The sequence below is a fragment of the Lemur catta genome, chromosome 19 (genome assembly GCF_020740605.2).
Source record: "Lemur catta isolate mLemCat1 chromosome 19, mLemCat1.pri, whole genome shotgun sequence".
Lineage (NCBI taxonomy): Eukaryota > Metazoa > Chordata > Mammalia > Primates > Lemuridae > Lemur > Lemur catta.
In genome coordinates this window covers 31,226,321-31,244,735 of record NC_059146.1, presented here as the reverse complement: position 1 = coordinate 31,244,735, position 18,415 = coordinate 31,226,321, and the positions used below count along the sequence as shown (strand labels likewise).

The following is an 18,415-nucleotide window of genomic DNA, read 5'->3' as shown; positions in this document are numbered from 1 at the left end:
CGACGACCCTGAGCCCTACTCCGAACCGCTGCCCTGAGTCTCCGAGAGCCATACGCAGGCTCGGAGTGAAACTCCCAGGGGACGCTGGCTCCACACCCTGTAAACAAGCTTCCTCCGTGGTACCGGCCAACCGCGGGCTGCTGTCTGTTCCCTTAGAAACAGGAAGACGTCACCAGGTTCTCGCCATTAGTTGTCTAGAGTCTCAAGAATTTCTGGGAAATGTAGTCTACAGCCAGAAAGTGTGAGGCACCTGAACGAGTGGAAGAAAGTTAAATTAAATTACTTTCCGCGCTGAGTATACCCACAGTGAAGAGCGCACCCAGGCCCTGAATTCTTCTGGGGGTTGTAACCCGCGCTGAGAATGCTCAGGGCAGACTGACTAAATCGCCATTTTTGCCTTGTCTGTGGATGAGTCCCATACTGTATGGTTCCTTTTGTTGTTGTTGTTGTTGACAGAATCTTGCTGTGTTGCCTGGTACAGTGCCGTGGCGTCAGCCTAGCTCACAGCAACCTCAAACTCTTGGGCTCAAGCGATCCTCCTGCCTCAGCCTCCCAAGTAGTTGGGACTACAGGCATGTGCCACTACACCCGGCTAATTTTTTTCATATTTTTAGTTGCCGGGCGAAGTTCCTTTCTATTTTTCAGTAGAAACGGGGTCTTGCTCCTACTCAGGCTGGTCTCCAACTCCTGAGCTCAAGCAATCTTCCCACCTAGGCCTCCCAGAGTGCATGAGCCACCACGTCCGGCCTTGATTCCTTTCTTATGAAATATTTAGAATAGGCAAATCTACAGACACGGAGTAAATTAGAGTGGCTTAGGACTGGCAGGATTGGGAGAATCGTGAGTGGTTGCAAATAGGTATAGGGTTCCTTTTTGGGGTGATGAAAATGTTCTTGAATTAGATAATGGTGACATTTGCATACTTGTGAATATACTAAAAAACGACTGAATTATACACCTTGGAAGAGCTAATTTTATGGTTTGTGAATATATGCGTGTTTTAAAAAAATCAACCTTATTAAGGTATAATTTTGATAAAATGCACTTTTTGTTTTCTTTTTTTTCTTTCAGAATATTACAGGGGGTGCAAATGTTTTTGGTTACATGGATGGCTTTTGTAATGCTTGAGTTAGGGTTGTAAGTGTGCCCATTGCTCAGATAGTGTTCACTGTACCCATTATTTAGGTTTTCACACATCCCCTGCTACTCCTTCTCCCTTGCTTGATTTCCACTGAATTTTACTTCCCTCTGTGCATATGTGCACTCATCAGTTAGTCTCAATTTAATAGTGAGTATATGTGTTGTTTGTTTTTCCATTCTTTAGATATTTCACTTAGGATAATGGTCTCTAGTTCTATCCAGATTGTTGCAAAAGGCCTTAATTCATCCTTATTCATGGCTGAGTAGTATTCCTCCATAGTATACATATACCACATTTTGTTAATCCACTCATGAATTGATGGGCACGTGGGTTGATTCCACATCTTTGCAATTGTGAATTGTGCTGCAATAAACATTTGAGTGTAGGTACCTTTTTGATAAAATGACTTTTTTTTGTTTGGGTAGATACCCAGTAGTGTATTGCTGGATGGAATAGTAAGTCTACATTTATTTCTTTGAGTAATCTCCATAGTGTTTTCTGCAGAGGTTGTACTAATTTGCAATCCCACCAACAGTGTATAAGCATTCCTTTCTCTCTGCATCCATGACACCATTGGTTGTTTTTTTGACTTTTTAATAATGGCCATTCTGACTGGGGTAAGATGGTATCTTGTTTTTTTAATTTGCATTTCTCTGATGATTAGTGATGTTGAGCGTTTTTTCATATGTTTTTTGGCCATTTGTCTATCTTCTTTTGAATAACTTCTGTTTATGTCTTTTGCCCACATTTTAATGGGTTTGCTAGGTTTTTTTTCTTGCTGATTTTTTGAGTTCTTTGTAGATTATAGATATTAGTCCTTTATCGTATGTATAGTTTGTGAATATTTTCTCCCATTCTGTAGGCTGTCTATAGCTGTGCAAAAGTTTTTTATTTCATTAAGTTGCATTTATTTATTTTTGTTGTTGCTGTATTTGCCTTTGGGGTCTTAGTCATAAATTCTTTGCCTACGCTGATGTCTATAAGAGTTTTTCCTATGTTTTATTATAGAATTTTTGAGGTTAAATAATAAGTCATTTATGTATAAATTCTTTTAGGGCCTGGAAAAAAACAGAACGCTAACCATCTTATATAATAGGTCAACAAAATCCTAACACTTAAATCAGACAAAGTTACAAAAATTAAATGCCAAAATAAAGGGAGACATAAAAATACTAAATAGCATATTAGGAAATCAAAGCTAAACAGTATTTGAATATTTCTACCATGTAAGATAATTTACCCAGAGTTTTGAGGACGTAACCTGCTTCCAATTAATGATACTTCAAAGATCTCTATGTCCCAAATTCAAGGTAACAAAATAATTTCCAAATGTTATGACCCAGCCCAAACTTCTGTGTACATCTAATGAATATTTAACTCTACATGATCTAAAGAGTTGCAATGTATAATGTTTATTTATACAAATTAAATGCAAAATTTGAAGTATTCTTTGTAGGCAGAACATACAATATTTTTACATCTGGTAAAGCAAGCCCTCTACATTTTTTTTTTTTTGCCTAATCTCATTCTTTTTCTAAATGAATGTTTTATTTAGAATTATGCCTAATGTTTATATGAATTGACATTTCATTCTTTTAAATCCTCCCATCCAGAAACATGGTCTTTTACTCTGATTTTCAGATCTTATTGTATTCTCTTTAGTAAAGTTTTTTAGTTTTTTCTTGTGAATCTTGTTGTCTTCTTGTTCAGATTTATTTTTGTCTTTTATGACTTTGGGACTGAGATATATTTAAAAATTCACTTCTAACGGATTATAGCTAGTACAGAAAATGGTGTTGATTTTGAATCTGTATCTTATATTTAGTCAATATAGTAAGTAACATTTTGCTAGAGTATCTTGGTTTAATTTACCTGAAGGTACCTAGTATGTGCACATCAGAGTGCAGATTCCAATTCCCTCAAAACAAATTCCCCACCTGCTGAGACTAAACGCTTTCAGCAGAACGCAGAACCTCCCACTACTGCCTGGTGGAACTTCCTAGCAGAAGCTGGGGTGTGAATGTTTAGAAGATGGAAGGAATTGTATCTTTACATTTCCCCACCCACACTCCTTAAAAAGAGAGGTAAAGGAGTGTTAACTCTTTCACAATTTTCATATAGGAGAAGCTAGGGGAAGAGTCAGAGATTGGACTTAAGCCTTCATTGACATGATAAAGACGTTGTTAATTACAGTTCAAACGTAAATGAAAACAGCAAAATTTTCTTAAGGTGTTTTAAATCGCACAAGGGCCGTATTAAAGACTATTATTATTTTTGTTGTTGCTGCCTACTATATTTGTACTTGAGGTAGTTAGGTTGGAGGCTAATGGAGATTAAAGGGGATTCAAGTCTCCATTTCCCTCACCCCCAACCCTTCAGAAGGGGAGTCGATAATGGGATGATTGTCCTAGACTTCTCCCCTCTCCTCCATTGGTACCTCCCAGGAGAGGACTGTATTACCCCAACTTGCACCGTATTTCCCAAAGTGGTTTCTACCATTAAATGTTGTACCACCCTTACCGCAGGATACTAACCAGTAAGAAGTCTATGTCTTGCCGGGTGGTGTCACCCAGGAGCGAAATCTGACAGTTACCTCTTCAGCCTCTCCCTGAGTGGTTACTCTAAGAAGTAGATTGTACCATCCTGGTCACCCCTCATCTCCCGGTGGTTTCTCCCAGGATTTTTCCTCCCTGGCTTCCCTATTCCCTGTGGTTTCTCCTAGCAGATAATTGTTCTGTGCAGTGTGCCGTATCCAGGTGAGTAACTTTGCTATTCCAAACACAGAGCTCCAGAGCGTATCTCCAGTACCCTTTTGTAAGCGAGTAGAAGCGTACTCAGACAAGGGTCACAGTTCTGCATTCTATGTGAGAATCCCTGCCGTGCTGTAAGAAATCTGGCGGGAGGAAGATTCCTTCTCTGTACGGAATGGATACGCTTAGAAGATGGCTGCCCACACTAAGAAGCACCATGTAGGCGCGGCCATGTTCTCTGTATGCCAGCGCGACTTACGGAAACTCATCTCACGGTGTATCTGCGTGCTGATGACGGCTGGCCGAACCCGGCTGCCAATCAATTCAGAGCATGCGCAATACAAACAGTCCTTCAAGGGAGGTTGTAGCAGTCGGACCGGAAGTGGAAGTGATCCTTTGAAGCTTTTTTTCGCTCCTGGTGTCAGTATTTTCGCATTTTTAATGCCGAGAGTTCTCTGAATTGATTTTGGTTGGTTGTGATTAGGGATTAAGTGGAGTCGATAATGGGAGGATTGTCCGTGGATTTAGCGATGGTGATTTCAAGGTTCAGTAATGGGGGCGGGGGGTTGTTGCGTTTGTTGATAGTCGTCTGTGGTAGCGGTGTCTCGTGTTAATAATGGGGCTATTTGAGATGAGTGAGTGGGCTGTGGGGCACAGTGATGGTTGTAGTCAGTGACTGAGGGCTGGTAGGATCAGCTATGGTGATAGGTGGGGTCAATGATCACGTTGCTTTTCTAACCAGAGTTGAAAGTTCAGCTCTTTAAATTTTCGCCTTCTTTAATGTAAAGATTGATAAGCTTTGCTGTGTAACATTTTCTTTATTGTTCAAATCTGTTTTAAAATAAATTTATCGTTTTTTCTTTGACCCATGAGTTATTTAGAAGTGCACATTTTCTTTCAAATCATGTATGGGTAATGCTCAAGTTGAAAAATTGCTTTATGGTCTAGTTCACAGTTTTCATAAATGTCACATCTGTTATATAAAAACAATGTGTATGTTCTCTAATTTCTACTGTTATAGATACTAATTAAGCATATTTTAAATATATATGTATTTCCTCTTTATTTTGTTGAGGAAGATAAAGTACTGACACTGGAAAGGTTATTCCACTTGCCCTTCATTCTGTCAGTTTCTGTTTGTATAGTTGATACTTTTTTATTAGGAATAGTTATTTGTATTTTTAATGATAGATATTACTAAATAGCTCAAAAGGTGTTATAGCAATTCAAGCTTCCCCTAACAATTTATTAAAGAACTCATTTTCCTAAATGCTTTGCCAGCACTGGGTATTGTTGCTTTTTTACAGTTTTCATAACTCTGAGGGAAAATTATATCTAATTGCTGTGGTGCATTTTAAAGTTGGCACCTTTTTTGTTAATGGCTATGTGTTTCCTTTTATGTGAATTTTCATATCCCTTTTAAAGTTTTTTTTTTATTTGCTTAGTGATTATTAGACTTTTTAGAAGCACCCTATCATCACATATCAAAAAACTTTTACATATATTTTCATGCTATTTTATGCTGTATTTTAACGTATAACTAGGAATTACGTAATCAGAAATATTTTTTTCTGTTAGAGCTTCTGGGTTTCCTGTCATGCGTAGTAAGATCCTTTGTACCTTACTACACTGTTACATAAACTCCTAAAAATTATTTTCATAGTTTTTGGGGTTTTAAAAATATATACATTTAAATGTTCAGTGCTGCTGGAATTTGTCTACTCTGAATAGTATGTGATGGAGATCTAGTTTGCTTTGTTTCCGGTGGATGGCCATTTGTATCAGCACCATTTATGCAATGAATGTCTTATGGACACTCAATTGAATACCACTTTTGTCACATGTATAGATCAGTATTTTCTGGTATGTTTATTGTTTTACATGTTTTATTTACATTATTTTCTATATTAGGGCTTAATATCTGATAGAGCATGGTAATTGCTGATATGTATTGCATGATTCTCATGTGCCAGGGAGGTGTTGAGTGTTTTACAAGAATCATCTCATTTAATTTTCATAACTATGACCTAGGCATTTGATCCTCATTTCTGTAACTAAAACTGAAGTAACTTCATATTCTCATAGCTGAAAGGTGGCAGAGCTGCAATTCAAACCAGCAGTATTGTCACTCCAAATCTCATGGTCTTTCCCATATTTCACCATAACTAATACCTATTACATATTTTATTAAGCTTTGGATGCTCTTCAGCACTGGTTCTCAGAGCATAGTCCCTGCACCAAGAATGTCAGCATTACCTGGGCACAGGTTAGAAGTGAAAATTCTTAGACCCTACCTTAGACCTACTGAATCAGAAACTGTGGTGATGAGGCTTAGAAGTTTTAACTGTGCTTTAACAAGCCCTCCAGGTGATTTGAATACATAACCAACTATGGGTATCTATTGAGAATGAATGCTGTGGTTTGTAGCTCAGGGACCGGCACCTTGGTGTATCCAGGAAGTGTTCATGTGGTAAATGTTTTATGACTGATTATGTAGACATTATCTTCCCAGGTTTCTTAGTGTCTCTGGGGAGCGCCTGGCCCAGATCTTCCTCCAGAATCCAGCCCACTTCTTCCCAGCAGCTCTGCGTGAGTTCACAGATGACCACTAAGCTTCAGGCTTCCTAGAGAACTAGGGTTTTGACCCAGTTGGTCATGCCAGCTAATTGGACCCCACCCCATATATCCCCAGCTCTGGCTCCAGAAGATCATGGCAGCTCATACGAGGTAAGGACAAAGAGTCCCAGGGGGGAAGAATTCATGCCACTAGTAGATATCTCTGATCTGTCATCAGAAGCTCTGGGCAGAGGCATATGGGCCACAGGAAGCAGCCAGACTGTAGACTTACTGCTCCTGAAACAAATCTTGATCTTCCTGTGAAAAATGAGAAACAGTTGGGTAATGTCTCCATCTCTAGAGGCCAGTTGTATAACAGTGGAGAGAGGTGGACTGGCAAGGAAAACTGTTGTTTATAGTGTTATCACACTATATTGGTAAGATAGTGAAGATAGAATTCCTGGTTAGAAGTCACTTTTGGTAAGATTTTGAAAATATTTCTCCTTGTCTTCCTAAAGTGTTTCCCCAAACACAAATATTTTCTTTATTTTGCTTTTGAAGTTTCTGTTTTTTTTAGATACTGGTTTTCCATTTTTATCCTCCCCTATTTGTATTTCTTTCCTGCTTTCCTTTCTGGGATATTTTGTTACCTTGTTCTCCAGCTCTTCTACTGAGATTGTCATTACCACTATCAATATTTTAATTCTATTTTTAAAAATTCTAGTTTGTTTTCTAAATATTTTTTATTAGCATCCTGTTCTTATTTCGTGGGTGTAATATTTCTTATTCCTCTAAAGATATTAAACTATTAGCAATAGTTTAATTTTTTGAATGGGCAGTATATATACTTAATTCAAAAATTAGAAATATATAAAAATAACACATTGAAAAGTATTATGGTGAAATAAATTCAGGGAAAAGATGGGACTGTGGTTCTCTCACTTCTGCCTCCTACTTGCCCATGTCTCCCTATATAGATGACCAGTTTTATTAGTCTTCTTAGTTCTCTATGCAAGTGAAAACAACCATTAATACAAATTTTTTCTTTTGATTTCACAAAGAATAGCATAGTCGGCCGGGTGCAGTGGCTCACGCCTGTAATCCTAACACTCTGGGAGGCCGAGGCGGGTGGATCGCTCGAGGTCAGGAGTTCGCGACCAGCCTGAGCGAGACCCCGTCTCTACTAAAAATAGAAATAAATTATCTGGACAACTAAAAATATATATAGAAAAAATTAGCCGGGCATGGTGGCGCATGCCTGTAGTCCCAGCTACTCGGGAGGCTGAGGCAGTAGGATCGCTTAAGCCCAGGAGTTTGAGGTTGCTGTGAGCTAGGCTGACGCCATGGCACTCACTCTAGCCTGGGCAACAAAGTGAGACTCTGTCTCAAAAAAAAAAAAAAAAAAGAATAGCATAGTCAACAAACTTTTAACCACATTGCCTTTTTTTCTTTGAGACAGGTTCTCGCTCTGTTGCCTGGGCTAGAGTGCAGTGGTGTAATCATAGCTCACTGCAACCTCAAACTCCTGGGCTAAAGTGATCCTCCCACCTTGGCCTCCCAAAATGCTAGGATTACAGGTGTGAGCCACTGTGCCCAGCTATCACATTGCTTTTTAAATGTTTGGCAAAATACAAAAGATGTTATGAATGATATACAGTGGACATTCTTGTATTTCTATTAGACACACAAGAAGTAGTGGAATTTCATTTTACAGTTTAGTCACATGCAGTGAGGGTGCCAGATGAATCCCAGTGAACCTCTATTTCTTTTGCTGCTGGGCAGTTTTATGATTGGGCATATTAATAATTTTAATCTAGAAGATAGGAAAAATGGATTTAGGCATAAGATATCATTGGCAAAGAAGCAGCAGTCACTTGTATTAGGCAGACTAAAGAGAGTTGGTGTTGTGTGGGATTGTTTTTGTGTAGTACCATGGGGAATACCATGTCTTAGCTGATCCTGCCAGATTATCTTCTAGGAACACTAAGGTTTAACTGATAGTAGCAGGCCAACTCTCAGCTGTGAGGGCCTAATTTTGTCCTCATTTAAACATAAAGGAATGGAAAAAGATTGACTTGGAAACAAGAACCAAACGAAAGCTATGGCAGCAATTTTAGGAATAGATCAAAAGGAATTTAAGATGAAAAATACCTAAAGGAATGAAGATTGGTGGTTCACATTTATAAAAGGAATAACATTCAAAGAATTATAAAATTGTCGACATTTATTAGCTAATAATTTATCTTTGAGCTGTATTAGCTAAAAATGAACAGAATCATTAAATATACCACTGGCCATTTTATCACAGTATTGTCAAAAACATTGATCAAAGCAGGAAAAAAAGGTATAAACCTTTGCTAAAACATTGAATCTGTTTTCTTACCAAGAGCATTATATTAGAAATAAAAAAATAAGAGGTTCTTGGAAAACAATGTGAATAAACTTAATGCCACTGAACTGGACATTTTGGCATTTTAATTTTGTATATTCACAATTTAAAAAAATTCAGTGAAGTCCTACATTTAAAGTTTGTGTCATAGAGCTACACTGTAGATAGAGGGAAAAAATACAGATTTAAATGCCTTTTTAAGGAATCCTGGAAGTTTGGGAAAAAAAAATAAAGACAAAATGTGAGTTATGGTTTTAACTGAAGAAGTTATTAGGAAAAGAACAAGTCAATAAAGATAAAAGAACAGTAAGGACTGAAAAAACATAAGGAAAGAAATCAGTCACAGAGAAAAAAATAGTTGATAGAGATGTTTAACAGAAACACAAGTTGCTTCTACATGGTAATGATCAAGAAAAGGGAGTATAGATAAATATTTAATATAACCAAAGTATGTAACAAAACAGGAGAAATAGTTATTTAATACTTCTATATCTGATTTTTCCCTTTTGTTTAGCATAACCAGTAAGCTCTAAAACAAAATAACTATAGCCCCTTCATATTATGTAATACCCATTGTTTGAATTTCTCTAAATGTGTCATAAATGTTTTTTTAATGTTGGTTCTTTTATTATTGTTATTTTTTTTATTTCATCATATTACAGGGGTACAAATGTTTAGGTTACGTTGTATATTGCCCTTGCCCTACCCGAGTCAGAGCTTCAAGCATGTCCATCCCCCCAGATGATGTGCATCACACCCATTACATGTGTTTATATCCATTCCCTCCTTCCCCCTCCCATCTGCCTGACACCTGATGAATGTTATTACTATATATGCACTTAAGTGTTGAAGAATTAATACCAATTTGATGGTGAGTACATGTGGTGCTTGTTTTTCCATTCTTGGGCTACTCCACTTAGTAGAATGGGTTCCGGCTGTTAATTTTAATTAAGAGCCAAAAAAGGTCCACAAGTTGTATTTGTTTAGTATGACAATTAAGTCTATTGTAATAAAAGATTCCCCTCCATGTTGTTTCTCTTCTAATTTATGTTTTCAGGAAATGAGTCATTTGCTGTCTTCTGGATTTAGCTGATGTTTTGGTCTTGATATTGTTCAGTATATTCCTATTTCCTTTGACTTAGATCTAGAGGCTTGATGAACCCAGGTTGGCTTTTTTTAGCAAGAATACTTTATAAGTGGTGTAATGAAATTAATTACTATTAATATATCATGTCAGGAGGCACATACTATCTGGTAATTTCTCTTTTTATGATGTTAAAATTGATGGGTGGATGCAGATATTCTTAGCTGATCCATCCATTATAAGCTTCTCTTCAGCCTTTCAGATGAAGAAGTTCAGCAACCATTAATGATTATTGTCTAAATCCATTATTTCATTAGTAGTTGTAAATAATGATAATTTTATCCTAACTTCTTAGCTAGAATCATTCTATAAAGAACTTTTCCTTATAAGTTGTTTGGTTATTTTGTAATATGGAGCCTATAGAAAAAAATAAAATAATAAATCTAATTACCTTAATTACCTATACTTAAAGTAAAAAATCCATTCTTATCTGTTGTCAAACTATTTTTCTTATAATCACCTTTGTGACACATCATGCAGATGTCTGTCCATTTATATTGAGCTATTTGCAGTTCCCCCAACTCATTGTGTATTTTCTTCTTTCTCCACCATTGTTCATGTCTTTTCTGGGGAACGGCCCCCTCACCCCATATTCTATATTACTCTTATCTTCCAGCTTAAATTCTTCAACTCTGTGGAGTGTAAACTTGCTTCCTCATGCAGAATGCACTTTTTCTTCTTTTGGGGCCTCAGTGTGTCCTACATAGAGATCTACTTTTCAAGACCTTAATGAACTTATGTCTTCCTTTTTTCAAAGTTCAGTCCTGTTTATTTTCCAAGTCTTTTAAGTTGATAGAAAATTAGAAGCATAAATAATTCATTTCTGAGTTGCCAGGACTAGCATAATAGCTAATCCTAAATTAGCCATTTAGGACTCTCAGAAAGTGTATCACAGTTCATTCATTCCTCCAGTCACTATAATACTAAAAGATAGCCTATTTCAGTTGCCAATTTGGAAAAACAAGTAATTGACTGACCTACAGTACAGAACAAATAGCAGAAATTCTTTATTGGATATCTGTCTTCCACAAAATACATAAAACTAGATATTTAATATGTACCCTATATATAATGTCATTTCTTAAAAGTTCATGTATTACACAGGTGTATGTATTTGTCAAAGATGTAAATGATACACTAAAGATTGTTGCATTTAACTCTATGTAAATTTTCCCAAAAAATATTATACTGTAGTTACTAATTTGCATTCGGAAGTTATTTAGGAGGAAGTGTAGTGCTATCTGCAATTTACTTTGAAATGCAAAAAAAAGTAAGATGGATAAATGGACAAATGAAAAGATGGGTAGATGTGTGATAAAGTAAGTAAAGTAAAATGTTAATAATGGTACTTAGGTGGTACCATCTAATATCTAATAAAATATTAGAGAAATGGAACGTAGCTTTTTAGAAAGAAGAGGTAAATTAAAAACAACCACAAAACCCATGTTCCATATTTCTAAATATAGTCTCTCCATCCCCTAAAGCTAACTATTCACATTGAACAAGAACATGCCCTTACAGGGATCAGTGTCCTTCAGGGATGTGGCTATAGATTTCAGCAGAGAGGAATGGCAGCACCTCGACCTCTCTCAGAGAAACCTTTACCAGGATGTGATGCTGGAGACCTACAGCCACCTGCTCTCAGTGGGTAAGCATAGTAACCTTGGTATCTGAAAGGAGGCCTCACTGAGAGTGTTTCCATTCTCCGTTAATGAATGCTGTGAAGCATCTTAAATAGGTATTGGTTTGTCCTTGGTTTTTGACCAGCATTGTTTATTCCTTTAGGGCACTCAGAATATTACTTTATTCTTAGAGATGTATGGTTACTTTTCTGAATAAATCCTCATTGAACAATAAGACTTCATTGATTGTGCTTTGAAACATAATTAGCTTGACCCAGTCTTTTATCATTTCCCACATACAGGGTACCAAGTTCCCAAAGCAGAGGTTGTCATGTTGGAGCAAGGAAAGGAGCCATGGGCATTGCAGGGTGAGAGTCCACATCAGAGTTGTCCAGGTGAGTCAGTGTGACCCAGGTAGGTGGGAGATGAGAATAAATCTCAGCTGTCTTGACAAAGACTGGTACCTTTGAAATGCTATTCAGGTGGCTCTTCTGGAAGGTTCTGAATTTTCTGTATTGCTTGAGAATCCTTGACATTGGCCTCTTAGATAACTAAATGCCTTCTACCTAGATGACCTTTCTCATTTCTGTCTTCTTTGGCTTTTTGGATTCTCAATCATGTGCCAATGTGCCTCATTAAAGATCTTTCTTTCTTGATTATACACTTTTTCTCTAACATTCTTTTTTTTCTGCCATCCCCATAGTCTTAGAGTCCTTCTTTATACATTCAGGCATTCATGGATCTGCTTCCTTTCACAATTAATATTATATGTTACACACTCCTACTCCTATTAGTCCCTTTTTCTTTCTTTCTCACTGTAAGATGCCTTGTAACTTCATATCCAATCAGGCTCTCTTCCTCTTTTTTACATAGGCACTGCATTAAGATTTCTCACTTCTTCCCAATTTTCCATGCTGTTCATCTAACGGATGAATTGGGGGTCACTGTCACTTAATCTCGGGGAGTATCTTTCTGATGTGTTTGATATTATTAATCACCCTTCCGACATTTCTTCTAATGCTGACTGAGGGATTCCACATGGACTGGGTTTCTCTAGTTGGTTGGGTTTTTTTGTTATTGCTTTATTTTTGTACTTTGTCCAATGAGATTTGAATTTAATCATAGTCCTGTGTTTAGGATACACTATCACCATGATTCTGGGTGAGAATTCTCTCTTAATTTTATTTGGATTTAATCTCTTTTTTATCCTTTCTCCACACCCATCTCACTTCCCACAAGCCCCTGTTTTACATGATGGAAACATTTGTGAATTCATGCATATTGTAAAATTTAAAGTGAATTAGAGTTCTGTATCATCGCTTTATATAAACGTTGCAGTGCTCTATATCTTTTTCTTTGCCTTACTTTTTCCACTTCAATCCATGCTGCAGTGTGTTCATATAGTTTATTTCTTCTTGCCTATCAATACACTATTCCCTCCCTCCTCATAAGATTACCCACCCTCACCCTTTTCTCTGTGTTGAATCTGGATGAGCCATTTGTACCGCACACCCCCTGCTGCTAGCTGTTATTTGAGCTAAAATCACCTGTTTCTCCTTTGAGAAGGGAAGTTTTGGTTTCAAATATACAGCACAGAATCTCTGAAAAAACCCTTCTTTTTATATTAAAAGGGAAGGTGATGATAGCAATGATATTAGGTTGTATTTGAATGTAGAGGAATTCTGGCAGATTGGTGACCGGATAGAGACCTATCAGCAAATAGAAAATAAATATTTAAGTGGTGTTGCTGTCATCAAGTCATACTACAAAGAGGTATTATGAATATAAGTACATTAGAAAAATAATTCCTGTGAGCCCATACATCTCATTGCTCTAAAGAACCAACCTATTAATGTGACTTATTTGGAAATGTTTGAAGCATGATTTAGATTTATAGCATCATAATCAAAATAATACATCAAAGAATGTTAAAATTTAAAGATTATCGAAATGAGGCCGGGCGCGGTGGCTCAAGCCTGTAATCCTAGCACTCTGGGAGGCTGAGGCGGGTGGATCCCTAGAGGTCAGGAGTTCGAGACCAGCCTGAGTAAGAGTGAGACCCCGTCTCTACCAAAAATAGAAAGAAATGATTTGGACAGCTAAAAATCTATATAGAAAAAATTAACCGGGCATGGTGGCGCATGCCTGTAGTCCCAGCTACTCAGGAGGCTAAGGCAGTAGGATCGCTTAATCCCAGGAGTTTGAGGTTGCTGTGAGCTAGGCAGATGCCACGGCACTCACTCTAGCCCGGGCAACAAAGCGAGACTCTGTCTCAAAAAATAAATAAATAAATAAATAAATAAAGATTATCGAAATGGTTAAATTTCTTCCTGTACTGACCATAAGTGTACTTCAACAGGAGAAAAATTACTGGACCATAATCAATGTGGAAAAATCCCAAGTTATAAACAAACATCCCCTCAACATCAGAAAATATATACTGGAGACAACTTCTACAAATGTGCCAAATTTCAAACGGTCTTCACCCAAAAGTTACAGTTCAAGGTACATCTGAAAGGTCATACAGGAGAAAAACTGTATGTATGTATTGAATGTGGCAAGGCTTTTGTGCAGAAGTCAGAATTCATTACACATCAGAAAATCCATACAAGAGAAAAACCCTATAAAGGCAATGAATGTGGAAAATCCCTTTTCCAAGCATCTTGTCTCTTTAGGCATCAGAGAATTCATACCAGAGAAAATCTCTGTGAATGCAGTGAATGTGAGAGAGGTTTCCCTTATGACTCAGATCTCCGTGTACATGAGAAAATTCATACTGGACAGAGACACCCTGAATACAGAGATTGTGGCAAAGCCTTCACACAAAAGTCCACCCTCAAGATACATGAGGAAATTCATACGAGGGAGGGATCCTATTTATGTATTGAATGTGGACAGCCCTTCATCCAGAAGACACAATTGACTGCACATCAAAGAATTCATATTGGAGAAAAACCATATGAATGCAGTTGCTGTGGGCAATCCTTCATTTCCAAGTCCCAACTTCAGGTACATCAACAAATTCACACAAGAGTGAAGCCCTATGTAAGTACCAAATTTGGGAAGGTCTTCAATAATAGTTCCAACCTCATTACACATGAGAAAGTTAAAATTAGAGAGAAATCCTTCATATGTACAGAATGTGGGAAGGCATTTACCTACAGGTCGGAGTTGATTATACATCAGAGAATTCACACTGGAGAGAAGCCTTATGGGTGCAGTGACTGTGGAAAAGCCTTCACTCAGAAGTCAACACTCACAGTGCATCAGAGAATTCATACGGGAGAAAAATCATATGTATGCGTGAAATGTGGGCTAGCCTTTATCCGGAAGGCACACTTGGTTGCACATCAAATAATTCATACTGGAGAGAAACCTTATGAATGTGGTCACTGTGGAAAATTCTTTACTTCCAAGTCACAACTCCATGTGCATAAACGAATTCACACAGGAGAAAAACCCTATATGTGCAGTAAATGTGGGAAGGCTTTCACCAGCAGGTCAAATCTAATTACACATCAGAAAACTCACACAGGAGAGAAATCCTATATATGTTCTAAATGTGGAAAGGCCTTCACTCAGAGGTCTGACTTGATTACACATCAGAGAATCCATACTGGAGAGAAACCTTATGCATGCAGTACCTGTGGAAAAGCCTTCACGCAGAAGTCAAACCTCAATATACACCAGAAAATTCATACTGGAGAGAGACAATATGAATGCCATGAATGTGGGAAAGCCTTCAACCAGAAATCAATACTCATTGTGCATCAGAAGATTCACACAGGAGAGAAACCTTATGTATGCACTGAGTGTGGAAGAGCCTTCATCCGGAAGTCAAACTTTATTACTCACCAGAGAATTCACACTGGAGAGAAACCTTATGAATGCAGTGATTGTGGAAAATCCTTCACCTCCAAGTCTCAGCTCCTGGTGCATCAGCCAATTCACACAGGAGAGAAACCCTATGTGTGTGCTGAGTGTGGGAAAGCCTTTAGTGGCAGGTCTAATCTCAGTAAACACCAGAAAACTCATACAGGAGAAAAGCCCTACATGTGCTCTGAATGTGGGAAGACTTTCAGACAGAAGTCAGAGTTGATTACACATCATAGAATTCATACTGGGGAGAAACCTTATGAATGCAGTGACTGTGGGAAATCTTTCACTAAGAAATCTCAGCTCCAAGTGCATCAGCGAATTCACACAGGAGAGAAGCCTTATGTGTGTGCTGAGTGTGGGAAGGCCTTTAGCAATAGGTCAAATTTGAATAAACACCAGACAACACACACTGGAGACAAACCCTACAAGTGTGCAGTCTGTGGGAAAGGCTTCTTTCAGAAATCGGTGCTCAACATGCATCAGAGTATTCACACTTGAGATAAAGAGAGTGAGAAAACCTCACTGAGGACAGGTTTGATTGTATATTATTGAGTCCATGCAGCAGGAAAATATGTATATTGTTTGAACTAGAAATGCCCACATCAGAATGTCACACATTATTGTTTAGAAAAGGATGTCTGAGAAAGCACTGAATCAGGTGAGGGAAGCTTCCCACATTGTCACTAGCCTCATTAAACCTTGGAACATTCATCCTGAGAAGGAACCAAGTCAATTGGGTTGATTAGAAAAAACCTCAAAAAAAAAAAATAGAGAGAGAGAGAGAGAGAGAAAGAAACAGCCTTCTCAAGAAAACTACAATAGAACACCATTACCAAATTCTTCATAAGAAAGATTATATTAAGTTAGGTTAAAGATAATTCTGTTTCCTGTGGAATATGTACAGTGCCAACAAACTGAATGCTAAAACAACATAATATATATGGTGGTGATAAGTCCTATGTTCTGTAAGTTGTTTATTGCAGAACACATTGTCTGATAGAATTGTGGGTGATTTTTCATTCTTTTTTTGAATCTAACACAGGTGTGTGTATCTAATTTGCCATTGCATATTTTTATCAAAAAAGAGATACTGCAATAAAAATATTCCTTGTGTATACAGACACAAGCCTCAGACTCTATATTGTCATCTAGCACCATGACTTACAGCCACTCTCATTAGCCACCACTACACCAGTAGTGTCTCTGAGCCTCTCAAGTCATCAGTACACTGTCTCTTCACCTGCATCATGTTGTCTTGTGAACTTCCACCACACTCAGGAAAACTCCTGAGGTAAGAATTTGCAGGTCACCTGGGTCAACTGAGGTCTCCCTTCTGCTGTCATAGTTTTTCCAACTCATTTGCCTTCCTTAAGGATGTGACTTTCATAATAACAAATGAATAGCTCATATTAAAAGCAACACCAGCATATGTTCACTGTCTGCTCTGTGTCCATCTTTGTGTCATATACTCCATAAGAACATTCTCCCCCATGTATGTCAAACACGTCCATTCAGTTCCTGGCTCAGTTCCTTTGCATTTGCAGTTACCTCTCCAAAGAGCAGTTCTTCATTATATCTGTGTGGCTTGCTCCCTCATGTCTTTCCTCCCACGACACCTTCAGAGGCTTTCCCTGCCCTTCTCTGCCTGTCTTGTTTAAAATTCCAGCCCCTTACCCTTCCTCCTTTATTCTTCTCCACAGCACTTACAACCATGGTACATTGTATATTTTGCTTATTTGTCTATGGCTTCCACACTAGAACATTTTTCCCTGTTCACCATTAGGGGCCTAGACTCATGTCTGCCATACGGCAGGTGTTCCATAAATGCACATTGCAGCATGTTGACCCCTGCTCATCACATCACTTCCCTCTGTTTCTATGTGGCAATATGAGATGCTCTAGTAGGGAGAACCAATTTGCTTGAAACACACCAGGGTTCTTCACCTCTAGTCTACCTGGGCTGTGTCCCTTCCTGACCTCAAAGGTCAAGACATTGTAAACGTTTTGGCCTGATGCCATCCTATTTAAAGAATGATAATTGAGATATGAGAAATCCCATGTGGGCGCTTCCTTCCAGGATTCTCTGCCATGATTCCAAACTCCCAAAGCTCCAAAGTGATTGCAAAATTCCTGCTCATTCTTCTTCTGCGTGCACAGCTCTGCCCTGTTCCAGTTGTATTTTGACAGGTCCCCACTCCCCCCAGAACCCAGTGTACACACCTGCTCATCCTGCCCAAAGAATGTTGCACGAAGCCAATAGTATGGAGGGGCCGAGAGTGACGGGTGGATCTTCCTTGGATATTAGGTGTCCAACCCTAGCTAAATAGGCAGCAGTGTCCTCACAGATGCTGGCATATGGTCTGGTCTGACTGAATGTTGAGCTTCTCTGTGGCCCCTCTGATACCAGCCAAAAGGTTTGTCTGGGTCTAGTCCATTGGCAGTGCACGGAGTGGGAAATAGTTGGACTGTGCAGAGATGGTCTTGCTATTGTGAAGGGCAGGATGGAGAGGTAAGGATCAGGGCCAAGTTACAGAACCTCATGAAGGGAATGGGGCCAGGGCTTCCTCTTTAATCCCTAACCCCTAATCAAGCAGTGCTTGGTGACACATCCTATTACCCCACCTTAGATCAATGTCTGCTGATCCATTATTAGCTCTCCTTCATCTCACCCCTTCACAGTACTTGATGATCTAGTATACGCCCTTCCTCATCTTACAACAATGTCTGCTGACCCACTCTTAACCTCCCTTTACCTCATCCAGTAGTGTATCTGTGGCTTCATGATTATTCTCCCAATTTAGGAGGTCTTGTGACCCACTATTATCCCCAACTTAGGACAATGTCTGCTGATCCTCTGGAAAGTGTCTGGAAATCACCACTTTCTCCCCTTCTTATCCTACCCCAGAACAATGTCTGGGCACTCTCCCTTAAACC

The 18,415-nt window shown here is 38.4% G+C and overlaps 1 protein-coding gene across 4 annotated transcripts; it reads left to right on the top strand.

The window, feature by feature from the left end:
• The first annotated feature begins 3,697 nt into the window (after window positions 1-3,697).
• On the top strand, window positions 3,698-16,602 carry LOC123624408 (zinc finger protein 585A-like). Of its 4 annotated transcripts, none has more exons than XM_045532169.1 (5): window positions 3,698-4,311; window positions 6,404-6,618; window positions 11,502-11,628; window positions 11,905-11,997; window positions 13,962-16,602. In XM_045532169.1, the coding sequence occupies exons 2-5, from the start codon at window positions 6,547-6,549 to the stop codon at window positions 15,977-15,979; spliced, it is 2,310 nt and encodes a 769-aa protein (XP_045388125.1). In that variant the 5' UTR covers window positions 3,698-4,311; window positions 6,404-6,546; the 3' UTR covers window positions 15,980-16,602. The 4 variants fall into 4 exon arrangements, with proteins under 4 accessions (XP_045388125.1, XP_045388124.1, XP_045388122.1 ...); XM_045532168.1 differs by having other exon boundaries at window positions 3,698-4,424; XM_045532166.1 differs by having other exon boundaries at window positions 3,698-4,435.
• The last annotated feature ends 1,813 nt before the right edge of the window (window positions 16,603-18,415 follow it).

Coding starts and splice junctions, on each gene's coding strand:
- LOC123624408 (XM_045532169.1), top strand. CDS start 6,547: ATGCCAGCTAATTGGACCCCACCCCATATATCCCCAGCTCTGGCTCCA. Junction 6,619..11,501: donor ATCATGGCAGCTCATACGAG/GTAAGGACAAAG, acceptor ATGCCCTTACAG/GGATCAGTGTCCTTCAGGGA. Junction 11,629..11,904: donor CAGCCACCTGCTCTCAGTGG/GTAAGCATAGTA, acceptor TCCCACATACAG/GGTACCAAGTTCCCAAAGCA.